Here is a 15,027-nt window from a genome sequence, read left to right as displayed (position 1 = left end):
TATTGTGTGTCGTTTATTTGTCGCACTGTTTGTTGATTATCCATTATCTGTGTTCAAGCAAGTTGTCGGACACATTGTCAGCACATTGTGTGCGACATCTTGCCTTTGTGACTAATCAGAATTTCACTAATATATCTCAAGTAAGTTTAATATTCATCGTACTTTACCAAAGAGTTGTATTTTTTGTATATAATTCAATTTTTTATTTTTATTTTTTTGTTGAAAATTGGTAAAGGACAGTAGAATAATAATATGTGTCAATATCTTTAATTTCATTCGCCTTAAACCAATCAATTATTCTAATATGTCTCCGGTAAGTTGAATATTCATTGTACTTTACCAAAGAGTTATTTTTTTTCAAAAAATTAGCGAAATAGCCAATTAAAACATTAGCAATTACTAAATAGTAAAAGTTTTGTAAATATTAAGTAAATAGTCACTACGATGATGTGGACGAATCATATTTTTTTTAACTACAGAGCGTGTCCTTTTAGCATTTGAATCTGAAAATTTTTAAATTTGTATTTTCAAATTTCCCGAAAATCAGTGTTAACAAAATTTCGGTGGTTATTTCGGATCCTTATTTTAAGCAACTGTAATATACATGGGTTATTTATTCCTTTATCGGATTTCCATATATATATCTGTCGTATTTATTTCTTTATTTACAAAAAATTAGCAACTGAAATATTATCCGATTCTTATATATTCCAATCTTATATTGTTTCCTTATTAGTTTTATTTCCTTAATAGTTGTTTATTCTTATTTAATTTCAAGCCCTCATTTTGTTTCATTCAAACTTCTGGAAACTACACCTATTCACACCATGGTTGGGTTTTCTTTGATTGAATCAGGTGGGGTTATTTCTTTTTTTGAATAATTATGCCGTTTTCGCACAGGTTTACGTTAAATTTACCTTTTTTATTTACGTATATTTATTGTCGTTGTTATTGTGAACGCCTTATTTTTTACGGCAGTTGTTCTCGTTCTCGCCATCGTGGTTGAGCCCTATTAACCCTGTTTGCAGTAAATACGTGTAAATATTCCAATTTAACAATTTTTTTACTTGACAATTTATGCAATAAATACATGTAAATACGTAAGAACAAAATCATGTAAAATACCTAGACATCATATTCATGACCAACTTCATACCTATATCATTGACATATACATGCAAACTAATTATCATTATTTACACATCAAGCCATATGTAACCCGAAACCCCCTAATCTTGTCTACAAGATTTAACAATTTTGTTGACTTGACAATTTATGCAGTAAATACGTGTAAGTCTGTGTAAACTCACTTATGTTTAATCTTTGTAATTACACAGATGAAGAAGATGAACCCAAAATCGGCGTCCATTCAATACTCGTTTCCAAAAAACCCGTATTTTTTTTTCTCTTTATGGGTAAATCTCTATCGAAATGAAGTAAATAGTAATTTAAATAAGCATACCTCTACTAATTTCGGCAACTGAAGATGCTCGCCGAGGAAGATGAACGGATTTCCTCGTCGGGGAAAAAAGATGAACATCCGCTTTTTGGGGAACCCCCTTTTTTTTTCTTTTTCCAAATATGAGGAAATGAACCGATTAAGAATCTGCATGCAGTTATCAATTTGAAAGTTAATGCCCTCGATTCGCGCATTCAATTCCGGATTTACTTGTTTTTTTAATTAAATATTATTAGAAAGTCTGTTTGGGCGAGAATGAATTTGGGGCAATTTTATAAACTCGACCGTACCATTAAAATCTTAGATTATTTACTTAATATTTACAAAACTTTGGCTATTTAGCAATTTCCAACGTTTGAATTGGTTATTTTGCTAAATTACCTGTATTTTTTTATATAATTGTTAAACTATAATTATTTATTTTTGCTGTTAACATTATATATGAGTTCTCATTGGATTCCTATATCGTTCATATAGTCCTATATTTACTATCAAATAACATATGAGCTTAATAGTGAGATCTCAATAGGCAATATCATGTTCAAACAGCTAAATCTCCAACTAAATGATTTAAAACAGGTATAGTTTGACATCTGAAACAACATACTGTTCATTTAGTTACATTTCCACAAAGTTAGATTGTGAGTGCTCAAGTGGTTGAGTAGAATAACTTCTATTTATGACTTTTTTATACAACTAACACGTGCCATTGTCCTACATTTGTACAGCTTTTATACTGTTCATTTAGGGAACTTAGAGAAACAAATTTGGTGTTACCTCATATCTCACATTTGAAAACCATGCTTTACGAAAATCAAAGTAGGTAAAACATCCAAAATTTTATTTTTAAAATTTTTCAAAAAGATTAGAAAGATCCAAAATATTATTTTTAAATTTTTTCAAAAAGATTAGAAAGAAAACTTCAAAAATAAAATAATGAAGGCAAAAATTTGAAATTTGATTGTTCTGACACTAGTGATTTCGAAATTTTTTGTCTCGATCTTTCTAATCGTTTCGAAGGTTTTACCTTTATTTTTTTAGTGATTTCAAAAAATTTTCCTTTATTTTTATAATGATTTAAATAAAATTAAAAGAGTATTCTGAACGTTTTACCTACAAAAAAATTGGATTTGCTAGAGTGTACAACATGAAACTTGATTTTCAAATGTGAGGTAACATTGATAAACTTCAATGATCAGAACATCTCTAATCAAACTGCATCCCTTAGAATTCAATAGGTTGAAGCTCCACACCAAATTTTATTTTTCACACTAAAATATCATTTTGAAATAGAAATGAAGAGTACCGCACTACATATAATATTGTATTGTTCATAGCTGTATTTTTTTTTCTTATATTTATAATCTGATTTTTATATTTAGGACAATCTTTAGATGACTTTAGAACAGAATTGTGACGCATTATGAAGATATTACGATGCTATATGGTGACTTTATGATGGTTCTATGGCGCTTTATGACAACTTTGTGTCTACACAGAGTTGGGGTGTTCGAATTGACCCGATCGACACCGTAGATCCTCCATCTTCATTGAGCCATTTGAGTATTCTGTGGAAAGCTTCGATCTCAAAGTAGTTCAAGATTTAATATGGAAATTTGGTCAAGCACTTCTCACCCATTTGAAGTTTTTATGAAGACCGAAGGCCACCTCTTCGGACGTGGTTCTCTCTCTAAATCACTTTTGCACTATGCAAAGTGGCATTTTTTTCGACCACTTTTGAGATTGGATGCGGGCATGCTGCCATGTTTTGTCTTGCATTATTTTCAACCTCGTAGCTTTTTTTTTTTTTTTTTTTTTTTTTATCTGCGCTTTTCGTATTATGGTAGTGTTTCTCATTTTTATCATTTTGTTTTTACAATATTTGGAAAGCTCAAAATAACTTTATTTTTCTCATAATTTAGTTGAATGGGCGGCTCATCATTTGAGAGTTTCTATATAAGACATAGGCCGCATGAATGTGATTTCGGGACTGTTTTTTAAGCCCTTGAACTTGGTAATTGAATTTTAAATGGCATTTTTAAGGTTGCTTGTTTAGATATATATTTTGTTTTGTTGGGTGCCTCATGGGTGCAATATTCTGGCCATTTGTTTTGAGTAATTAGGCTACGAGGAAGGTCTTCTCGCTTCGCGACCATTCCTAGTTTTGTAAGTTCAATTTTGTTCTCGGTTATGAAATAAAGGCCTTATTTTCTCATGTAAAAAACGCTATTAGTTATGGCTACGTTTTAGTTTTGATCCCCAAAATTGTAGAGTAGACAAAGAAAATAGAAAACTTATGTATGGGACTTGAAAGGGAAAATATGTTTTATAAAAATAAAATAAAAAGAGGGAAAAATATGCATTAAAAAATAAGAAAAAAAAATCTTCAATTTTGACATTGACCTAAATTTTCATGGGTTATACATAAATAAATAGACGGATGACACAATTATTTTAGTGTTTTACATTTCATCATAGAAATTCTTAGTGTTTTTATTATTTATTTATTTTATTTTTTGTGATTTGAAAACTTTTATCTTGAAATTTTTTTAAACAACAACCTGAATTTCACTGACTTTTATATGACAAAAAACAAAACTCTTATTCAGTGTTTGTCCAAAAACTCTGTGATTATTCATGACCATGTTTGTATAATTTATCAGGTTTTCTATATTATTTAAAAACTATTAATGCATAAACAAAATTACGGATAAATGAGTTTTTGTTAAATGTGAATATAAAGGGGTTAAGCAATCTTCCGATTCAGATAAACAATCTTCCGATTCCAAATATCGAGAATTGCGGTTTAAACTATATCAAACTTGCCCCGTCATTGCCTCACCAATGACTTTGACGCCGACAGGACAGTACGACCATGATTTTGCTGCACCGATGACTTGGACACCCGTCGCGCCACTATCATCAACGATGCACCACCATTTTTAATCAAGCGAAAATCCATAGTTGATATAATAAAAATTTAGGGATTGAATTAAAAATAATTAGTTTAAAAATATAATTATTTAAAAACCAAGGATAATTTGTGCCAGTTAGCTGCCCATAATTAGTATTTAATCCGGATTAACCCACCACATATAACCATTTTCATCTGCAGAATTCAAAAGTCATGTAAAACTGATGTTATTATAAAAAAAAATATATTATCATTAATAATATTATTTTATGTAAAACTGTTATTTAGATTTTTGAATGCATAACGTTGTACCGTGAAGTATGTAAAACTGTTATTTATTTCAATAGTGGGATCTAAATTTGTCAATGGTAGCCATTATTAAAAGGCGGAGTACGGGTTACAACGTTGTACCCATGAAGTATTTTTTTTTTTTTTTTTATATTATTTCTAATATTTTTTTTACTCATGTATAAAAAGAACAGCTTTATGAATTTACATGAAACCATGGTCCTTCAGTGGGTCAAGGGAGGGCCAACCGGCCAAGAAGAACCGTTAGACTTGTCTGAGGTTTGTGCTGTTTGCCAAGACAGTTCTATTTTTAATCCATTATTTCGGAAAAAATATATTTTTTAAATAAACTTTTTTGCTTTTATTGCAGAAGCATTATTTTTTATAAATAAAAAACCTATTTTTTGCTCAAGGAGCATTATTCAATCAGCTGACGTTTTTACATGTTCTGAAATTAGCGTCAAAGTTACTTGCACTTGCACAAAAAGGTATTGACTAAACATTTGAAAAAAAAAGCTTTAATTTTCATTTATTAGTTGGTCTCTTTAATTTTCGAAACGGTTTAATGTTACATGTTATAAAAGCTTTTTTATTGGGCCGAGTGGTAACACCACTCCCAGAGAAAGACGCGGGATCGAATCCCGACAGACGCAATGCCCACATTTAATAAATTTTGGAGTGTGTTTGTATGGTTCTAGAAATAGATACTTATATTTGTCCAGCCATCATATTTGTAAATATCTTATCTTGTATCATTGGTTACTTATAAAGCCCTCCCTAAAATATATATATATATATATATATATATATATATATATATATATATATATAATGGATCTCGTAAAAATAATAATTAATAAACTCATGTTTAAACTTACAACAAAAAGAAGAAAACACACCGACGCTAAGACCTCAAGGCGCGAAATCCTGATCTGCCGGGACCCTTAAATAAGTGTATAATCTCGACTCTCGATTTCATTTACCTTAGTCGCACGAAGGGACCGAGAGGACAAGTTCATTTCTCATTTTTCATTGAAAAACTAGGATACGATCCCAACTTGGCATCAAGAAATGTACCCCGTGAAAAGTAACGAGTCTCAAACACCTTCATCACCGGTGAGTCTTGTCATCAAACGCCACCCGTGTTTACCAAGAAGGGCTATTATAGGGAGTGTTTGGTTTTCATTCCAAAAAGTGTTTTTGACTTCTTGAGATAAAAAAATTGAAAACAAAAAGTGAAAGTTGCGTTTGTTAAAAAAATTTTGAATTTGTTTTGTAAAAGAGTAAAGAAAACTGAAAACAAATAAAAAGTGTTTTGTAAAAAAAATTTATTTTCTTCTCTCCTCATTCTCCTTAAAAAACAAAAATGAAAACTGTACCAAACAGTTTTTTCAATTTCTCAAAAACAAAAATGAAAACTGTATCAAACAGTTTTTTTGAAAACAATTGCAAAATAATTTTTCAGTACAATTACAAAAATTAGAAAATAGAAAACAAAAACCTTTTGATTTAGCCGAAGTTTTTGAAGCCCATTCCACTCCTTGATTTATGGACTGTCCCAACGAACATCACTCTCTCGTATCCCCGATTTTTGCCACCAATACTTGGACATTTAATGGTATGGCTGAAAATATTTTTTGTACACCCAAAGTTTTGGAGTATGTGGCATTTTTAGTTGGTGAAAATGTAAACCAACATGTGTACTTTTTTTTATTTTTTTATTTTTTATGTTATAATCAAAATATTCTATCACTACGAGAAATATTATATTATGGGCCTTCCGAATACCCTTGTAGTTGTAAATTGTAATACAAGTCGATTGAAAAAAATCAACAATATGCTATAGTGAGTAGTGACAATGATAATGGCATGTCTCACCAATGTATTTTATTTATTTAGTTAATTTGTACATCAAATGAACATCAATAATTCTTGATTGCAAATTCAAATCCGAGTACGTGAATATTTATCTCATAACCACACACAAGTCACAATTAAAAAACCAACAAGACTCCCAATCCCACCTGATCAATCAATCAATCACAAAGCAGTTTTTATTTTGTTTCAAACTTCTTTTTTTTTTGTTGTTGAAATTTTCATGTTCTTAAGGTGTCCGTGACTACAACTAATCCTAAACGCATTCAGGACTGACAAAACTAGCTCTCAACTCTTCAAAAGACGACTCTTTTGAAGGAGGAGTGTTTGGCTGAGGATTCGGCATCGTCTTCGGGGTTTTGATTCCGTCTAAATCGGCCATGAAAATCGCCTTCAAAGGAGTGCTATTCGGGGACCGCGCTTCTCTTTCTGCAATAATCATTGCTTTGTCTTGAGGTGTGTTGTTCTCAACTGACGGCGATGCCTTGGGAGACAAGAAACCGAGAGGCGACGAGCCCGTCCCTTCTCTGCTGATTTTATCTCCTTTTTCAAGTAGAGAAGAACCAAAATATGTTACTACTTCATATAGACATATAGAATGAAGGCTTGTATTGATAGTTTCTAGTATTTTTTTTTACCAGTGGACGATGATGATAAAGGGACGACAAAGCACCCACACTGTTGATGTCTTCGACTCGCTGGCTCGTTCTTCGAAGCTCTGTCGGGTTTCCGGTTTTGAAGCGTTGAAATATTAGTGTTGACTGTTCTAATATTGCTGCCCTTCTTTGCACTGCTAGTTGGGCTTGGTTTTGTCCCATACAATACTTCCTTCTCTGTCATAATCTGCCCTTGAAGCCTCTTATGCTCCTAATAAGATCAAGAAAAGTAAATTAACCAAAAAAAATATATGTAACATAAAATACGAAAGATCACGAGAGCTTTCGTACTCTTCGCCTTTGCCTTTCTCGGTCTTTCTCTTGCCTTGACAAGTTGTATTGCTCAAGCATGCTTAGAAGCCGTTCCTAGAAGACCGATATAATCAAGAAGAGAAAAAAGCCTTGACATTTTGGAGATGGATTTAAGACAAAAATCAAATAAAAAAAAAATGAATCTTACACCGTCGTATAAGAACTCTACTCCATTCTCTGCTTCCCAAACCGTAGTCCTCGAAATCAACCCCTCTACCATTGCTGCATAATCATAGAAATATAGCTCATATAGTTTTTTATACAAAGTTACGCTCCACCGAATTTCAAAGAAAAGAGACTTGCCAGGGATTTTGTTTATCGTTGCTCGAGCTTTCTCGGCACGCTTCAAAGCAAGATGGACACCTCGTCCGGGACGAAACCGCTTTTCATCCTATTAAAATTTATAATTCATTTTACAAGGTCAAGACAGGGAAAAAATATATATATAAACATTCCACACAAAAAATAAAAATAAAAACATGGTTCAACCTTGTTGTAGTCTTCAAGCCAGCACTCTTCTCGACACGCGACCACCCATTTCTCAACTCTCTCTACCAAATCTCTCCTGCTCAAAGCCTCCTCTTTAGCCCTTGCGATTCGCTCCTCAACTTGTTCCAAAACAAGTTCCGGGTCCAAGCTTTCTGTTATTGACATAGTACCAAATTCAACTTATTTCTCAATAAAAGCATATAAAATTAAAGAAAAAGAGATTACAAAAATACCAGACTCGGGGGATTCAGATGCAACATGTGCTTGTCTGCGAATATCGTCCAGCTCAATCCTCTTCTTCGCGATAAGCTCGCTCAGTTTACTCGATCTCAGACGCTCCAACCTAGACACTTCTGCCTCAACCTATAAAGATTTGAGATTGAATATCATAAAAATGTCGAATTTGATTTTTTTTATTTATGTATATATTTTTTTTTACAGAAACACTCACATGATCTAGGAATTCGGTTGAAAGGAAGTCGGGTTCAGAGAGTTCCGATGCCGAGGCTGCGATGTTGCTTGTCAGGTTATGAAACGGCTTTTGCTCTTCCATCGCCACATCCATCAGATTCCAAAGCTCGATCAGCGAAGTCGCGTGATTTCGAATCTTGTGGAATTGGAAAGCTTAGGACAACAAAGCAAACAAGCAAAAGATTTTTCTCTTCAAAACAAAACTACCTTTTCCCATCTCTTCATCTTGATCTCGCTCAGTCTTACCACCAAAGCAGTCAGATCTTTGATCGTGGTCTCGCTGATGTCCTCTACACCGTCAGATCCGTTCAACTCGGGGTTGACCTTGTCGATCATGTGTTTGAAATTCATTCCCAGAACCAAGCACAGAGACTTCAGATTCCACAGACTGTCCTCGACTGTCTTCTGGCGGTCTCTCTGCCAAACAAAACAAAAACACAAAACTCAGATTCTCGACTTGCGATTTTCTGACCCGTTACGACAAGCGATATATACTATTATAATAATGGCTTTTTGACCTTCTCAGCGTGGCAATCAGCCACCTGTGCGCGTAATTCCTGTAGTAGCTTGAGAGACAAGTCAGTCTCGCTCTCGATCTTTTCGTACAGATCATCACCGTCCACAGATCTTTCTAATTCATATGAGATTTTCACCAGCTGATTCAGAGCTTCATTCAATTGGCTCTTCCTTTCAGATTTCCTCTTTCTCATCTCCTCGAGCTGAGGAGCAATGGCATCAAGTTCTCTCTTCAATCCTCCAACGGCCTTCCAAACAATCTGTCATAAGAAAAAGGCGAAAAAAAACCCCTCAATAATCACAATCTGCAAAAAAAAAAGAGCATGTATTTTTTTACATGAGGCGAATTGTCGCCGAGCGCTGAGTGAATCCTTGAAATCTCAGCTCGAATCTTAGAAATTTCTTGGAGCATCTTAGCCCTGCATTTATTTGCCTCGTCGAGTTTTCTTCGATAAACCTCTAAACACTGATTCTCAATCTCGACCAGCATCGAATCTCTTTCGGGCTCAGATTCTCCAACTTCATCCCATATTTCCTATTGCAGCAATAAATTCATAAATAAAATGTACAAAACCTTGATTATAGTAAACTAGTTAGTAATATCCATAAAAAATAATAATAAAATCAAAGATCTTGATTATCAATAAAGGAAAAACCTCAAGTTCTTTTAGCATTAATCCACAAGTTGTATTTTTTCGTTCGCTTCGCTGACGATCAAACATAATGAGAAACAAATAACGCACGATTCTGTAATGTATATATCGTTGTTTGCAATCGAGTAGATGAAGAACTAGCTACGCAGAGGGAAAGAAAGTCAAGAACAGTTCAGCGAAGAAAATAGAATGACGAGCTTGATTGCACAATTCTCGGGTTTCAAAAATTCATAGAGAGTTTCGCCGTTACGGAACACTTACTTCGGTCTATTTTGAAAGATCAGTGAGATATACGGAAAATAGCGCTTGAATTTTGGTGAGAAATTAATGTTTTATTTTTTTTCAAATAAATGAAAATGGTGGTAGTCATCGGAGAACCGTTATAAGCGAATAACTATTCAATACGTTATATTGCCGCCACGTAAGCTTTTTAGATACTCGACTCCGCGAAACAGTCCACCAGCCCGTCTCTTATATATTCAAAGATTTATTTTATTTTATTTTTAATCATCAGATACTGAGAAATCTAAAGTAGCTGGTACGTAGTACGCACTGACGTGTAGATTGATAGGAATCTTATAAAAATTAAAATGTAATCAGATTATTATTTTTATTTTCATAATGTCTAATTATAGAAATTTGGTTGCAAAAATGTAACTTTTAAATTAAATAATTAAAGAGCTATTTAAATATTATCAAGGACACTCTAGCCAACTAGCCATTTTGAAACGTGATAACTTCAATATAGCCAAAGTTTTAAAAGTTTTAATTAACTGCCCATGAGATTTTAGTATTTTACTTAAATACCCAAATTTTTTTTAAAGAATAAAACAAATTAAGTAACCACTTCCCTAAATATATGTAATTAATTATTTCTCAAAATAAAAATAAAAAAATTCGGCATATTTCACCCATTTTCGGAAAACAAAAAAAAAATAGAATTTGTACTCAACCAATATCTCATAACCAATTAAATCTATTAACAATAATTCACGAAAATTAAAAAATTCAAAAAATCTAAAAATCGTATGAAATCAGTGCTTATTAATGTTAATTAACGAAAATTTACTAAGATTTAAAAGTTAAAAACATGAAATTATACAAAACCAAACTACTATTCACAATAAGTAACAAAAATATATTTAGAAAAGTGCTGGTGTTCAAAAGCATTAATGCAAAGAAGCCTCTAATAACATTAATAAATGATTATTAACGATAATTAATATAAAAAACTGGTGGTGTTCAAAAGCATTTATACAAAAGAAACCTCTAATAACAACAACAATAATAATAAAATTAGTGGTTTCGATGGACTTCCTTAATATTGGAAAACAAATTAACTGACTCAATCGCGTCACAGTGGTTATCATTATTTCTCACCCACAAAATGAACCGCATCTACCCTCTGTAGTCTTGAAATCACAGCCCTGGTATATACATACATATATCATATGTGTATATATAGTTATATACAAATCCACTACTTATTTTTATATGAATATGCATGTATTATTTGTGTGGAATTGGGAAGATTCTAAACGTATATATGGATAAAGAAAGATGATGGCAATAATAACGTTTATCGGAGACTGTGAAATAGTAGGCTTGACGAGAGAGAGAGAGAGAGAGAGAGAGAGAGAGAGAGAGAGAAGTCAGTTATAAAATAATAGCAATCACACGTATTTGCAATATTTAAAATAAAACTGTTAAATGTTTTTTTGAATTAAGTACATGTATAAGGGTATAGTTGGGATTAAATTTTTGTTGGCTTGCCACATAAGCAATATTGGCTATTTTACTAATAAAAGTTAAACGTTGGCTATTTAGAAATTTCAATGTTTCAAGTAGTCTAGATCCTATCATTTCTCTATTATCAAATCAAAATATTATGTTGCAAAAGTTTAAAATCAAGAGGTTTTGACACCAATATTAGTAAAAGGAAGTGGGCTACCCAAATTCAAACAATATCCAAAATTTGACGGTTTTATTGCATGTTAAGGTGAACAAAAATTGTTATATCTGTGACACTAACTTCATAAAATACAAATTCATGACAGTAGTGTAACATTATTTTTCGTGACATAAATTTAATGAAATACATAATTCGTAAACTACTGTCACAAAATTCTGTATCTCACGACACTATTGTCACAACGTAAAAATAGTGTCACAAAATAACAAAAGTGCCCAGAAATACTGGGAAAAAAAAAGTCAGAATGTTCAAATTATTAAAAAATTTGCACCCATCTTCCTTTTCTTACCGGCTTTCCTCAGCACTTTAACAAACCCCAACAAATCACAATATGAAACCCATCATTTCTTTCTTCAAACCTCGATTTTTTTTAATAAAAAATGGGTTATCTTCTCGATCTCAACCTCGTCCTTGAAGCCTTGTCTTCGATGGCCATCAACTTGGCGCCATGAAAGTCCTGAAGCTTGAGCCAATGTCTGAGCCCATACATGAGCCTATGGCTTTCTCGTTTTCATGTAAATCGAGTCAAAATCGTCTCCGTCGAGCCTCCTCAAGCGCGGCTACCAAAGGGTCATTTGGACTCTCAAGAGTTCGTCATGGTGCCTGAGAAGACCCAAGTGACGTAGGTTGCAATTCTGCCAAGAAGGACCTAGAGATCCTTGGAGCTCGTTGGGATTACGAATCTACGGATCGAGGAATAAATGAGAGAGAGAGAGAGAGGATGAAGGAAAACAAGGTAAAAAGGAAAAATAAGTAGAGACTATTTTTGTAATAAAATATATCTCTCTCTTGCATGCACTATTAGAATAGTTAATTTTTTTAGTTTGGCTTGAATTTGAGAAGCCTATTTTTTATGATTATGTATATTGGTGTCAAAATTCCTAAAATCAATGTGTGTGTGTGTGTGTGTGTGTGTGTGTGTGTGTGTGTGTGTGTGTGTGTGTGTGTGTGTGTGTGTGTGTGATGGCTTTCACATTAAATTTGGATCATACTCTTTTTGTCAAACATTCATTAGATTCTCAAACATGTCAAAATTGGACCATATTCTGTATTAATATTTAAGGATATGTTAGTTGAACATGCATTATTATTATTTAAAAATCAGTTTTTGAGAAATGTTTAGACATGTTTTTAACAAATCAATGCTCGTTAGACACTAGTAGTAGCATGTTTTAATTAAAGACGCGGAGGGGACTATGGTTCCATTTATACGAGCTACAAATAAGTTCATGAGAATCAGTGAATACATGAACGAGCTAATCAACTTCTTTAATTTCGATTTCACAATTTAATTATAAGATTCCCAATTTCAATCCATTTTTAAATCGAATATGAGACCCGAAATATTTTTATTGTATTGCGTATTTGGATGGGTGTATGAAAAGCAGTGGTTTCGGATCGTCCCATAACTCGTATGTCATGTTTTACGGTAACTTTATTCAAATTACCATCGTGTATTTCAGAGTGTCACATGAAAATAAACTAATAAAAAAAAGGCCAACTCCTATTATAAGGTTTATTAATTTATCTTTAAAATACTAAAAAAGATTACATACTTGGAGCGCTTTCCAATCATCCAGTAAAACTCCTAACGACTCATGAGTCATGACCTACTAAAAAAATTGAATGTACTTCTAACAAAGATCTGTGATAAATTTTTTCAAATATAATGGAGACGCACTAGTCTCTAAACTAAATCCACATTTCAAGATAAAATCAAGAAATAATTTCACCTTACATAATCGGCTATCCTTTTTTTTTTTTTGTTATCGAAACATTATCGGCTATCAAATTGCTAGTACCCTACTAAAAAGATCTTATTTCGTAACGAATTCTTGCAAATAATTTATAGTTCAAGGGAAAATCTCAATCTTTAACTTAACGTAGGCAAAGGATCTGATCAATAAAAAATCAACCTCTTAAAATTTGACATCCTCGTTCACAACGAAATTCCGCGGCTAAAATAGGGACAATGTGAGGTTAATAATTGTTGGAAGAAGTGTAAATAAAAGTTATTATTTACAAGTAAATGGATGATTTGTGGCTAATATTTGAATGGGGTCCACTCATCGGAATTTGTTAATTCTTGCGTATTCTTATTCCTCGTTGCGTCGGGTATAAGATTGATTAGTTATGTGCCAAAATCATTACTATAATGAATGAGAAATTGATGCTCAAAGTATGCTTAAAGAACACATTAGTCATGTGTAAATGAAGTGAATTGCAAGAGTCCCACATGGGTTGGGTAAGTGTGTTGTTGTGGTGTTTATATACCATCCTCTCTCTTTAGTGGTCAAGCAAGTGCAAGAGAGGAGAGTGTGTGTGGGTTATCTCTTAACCCCTCACGCGCGTGCCGCCGCCGAGCCGAGCCGGGCCCCGGGCCCGGGTTTCGGGAATGTCTCGGTCTCGGGCTTAGGCTTATCCTTAACTTTTTATTGCAAAATTCACTTACAATTTCTTTTAATTCCATAAAATAACTTTTGTGTTATGTTGGGAATTAATTTATTTGGGAGCAAAGGTCTGCATGGGTTTAATGCATACGACGTGCCTTTATTCTGGAGTAAAGGAGACTTAATGGAGACGTTTTGAGCGAGCTTCCAAGGCCGTTCATAACCTGCAGAGTTAGTGAGCATTAGTGAGCATTAATGTATTAATTGGAGTTTATGGCTGAACGTTTTAGATGGTTCAAATTCGGAACCTACTCTGCTTGCTCGGCTATAAAAGGCCTTCGGGTCTCTCATTCTGAACACACAGAAGAACACAGCTCTCTCCCTCTTTGAAATTGTTTTTGTTTTGTAGTCCGGTGATAGCTTCTGACGCTCGGGTTCTAGTTCGCCGAAGCCGAGTCTTGTGGTGCATTGCTCGTCTTAGTAGTCGTTGTATCCTGGAAGGCTTTCGCTCACTAAATCCAGCACCCGTGGGAGGGCGATAAAAGCTTCAAGGAAACCGTCAAATGGGCCTCGACCTTTCCTTGCCAGTTTTCCTGTTTTCCATTTCCGGTTTATATTTTATTTTTCCTTGCATGTGTCTGGTTTTCCCTATCAATATTATTTGTAATATTGCTAACAATCTTGACGCTTTTATTTATTTTTTTTAAGGCAGCCTGCGAGGAAGAAAAGTTTTTCCAGAATATTTCTTTTTGGATTTGGTTTTATTCGTTACTAATTATTGTTGGTTTCTTTTGTAGAAAAAATGACTAACGCTAACGACACGACGAATGTGACTGGTGATGGAAGCCTCGCCGAGAATCCCTCCGTGGTGAACACCCCGACGACCATGATGTTTGGTCAAATTCCTGTGACCTTGGGTCAAGACTCGATGGCGGCTACAGCCGGGAACGGACCTGCGGGTCTTGTCCAACCAATGGCTTCGATGGCCATGAACGGTTCAAGCGGTTCTGTGGCACGCGTGCCCGCCGTCAT

The 15,027-nt window shown here is 33.7% G+C and overlaps 1 protein-coding gene across 1 annotated transcript; it reads right to left on the bottom strand.

Moving 5' to 3' along the window:
* Positions 1-6,617: 6,617 nt before the first annotated feature.
* Positions 6,618-15,027, bottom strand: MAP65-4 (microtubule-associated protein 65-4). Its single transcript, XM_089610438.1, has 14 exons — positions 14,949-15,027; positions 14,147-14,219; positions 9,637-9,727; positions 9,318-9,515; positions 8,983-9,240; positions 8,672-8,881; positions 8,445-8,600; positions 8,227-8,356; positions 7,994-8,172; positions 7,808-7,895; positions 7,653-7,726; positions 7,484-7,558; positions 7,175-7,403; positions 6,618-7,079 (listed from the first exon to the last, which is right to left on the bottom strand). The coding sequence occupies exons 1-14, from the start codon at positions 15,025-15,027 to the stop codon at positions 6,793-6,795; spliced, it is 2,127 nt and encodes a 708-aa protein (XP_089466564.1). The 3' UTR covers positions 6,618-6,792.

This window comes from Urtica dioica, chromosome 4 (assembly GCF_054948205.1).
Source record: "Urtica dioica subsp. dioica isolate 48M chromosome 4, U.dioica_male_clone48M_v1_H2, whole genome shotgun sequence".
NCBI classification, from domain to species: domain Eukaryota; kingdom Viridiplantae; phylum Streptophyta; class Magnoliopsida; order Rosales; family Urticaceae; genus Urtica; species Urtica dioica.
This window is presented reverse-complemented; position numbering and strand designations above follow the sequence as displayed.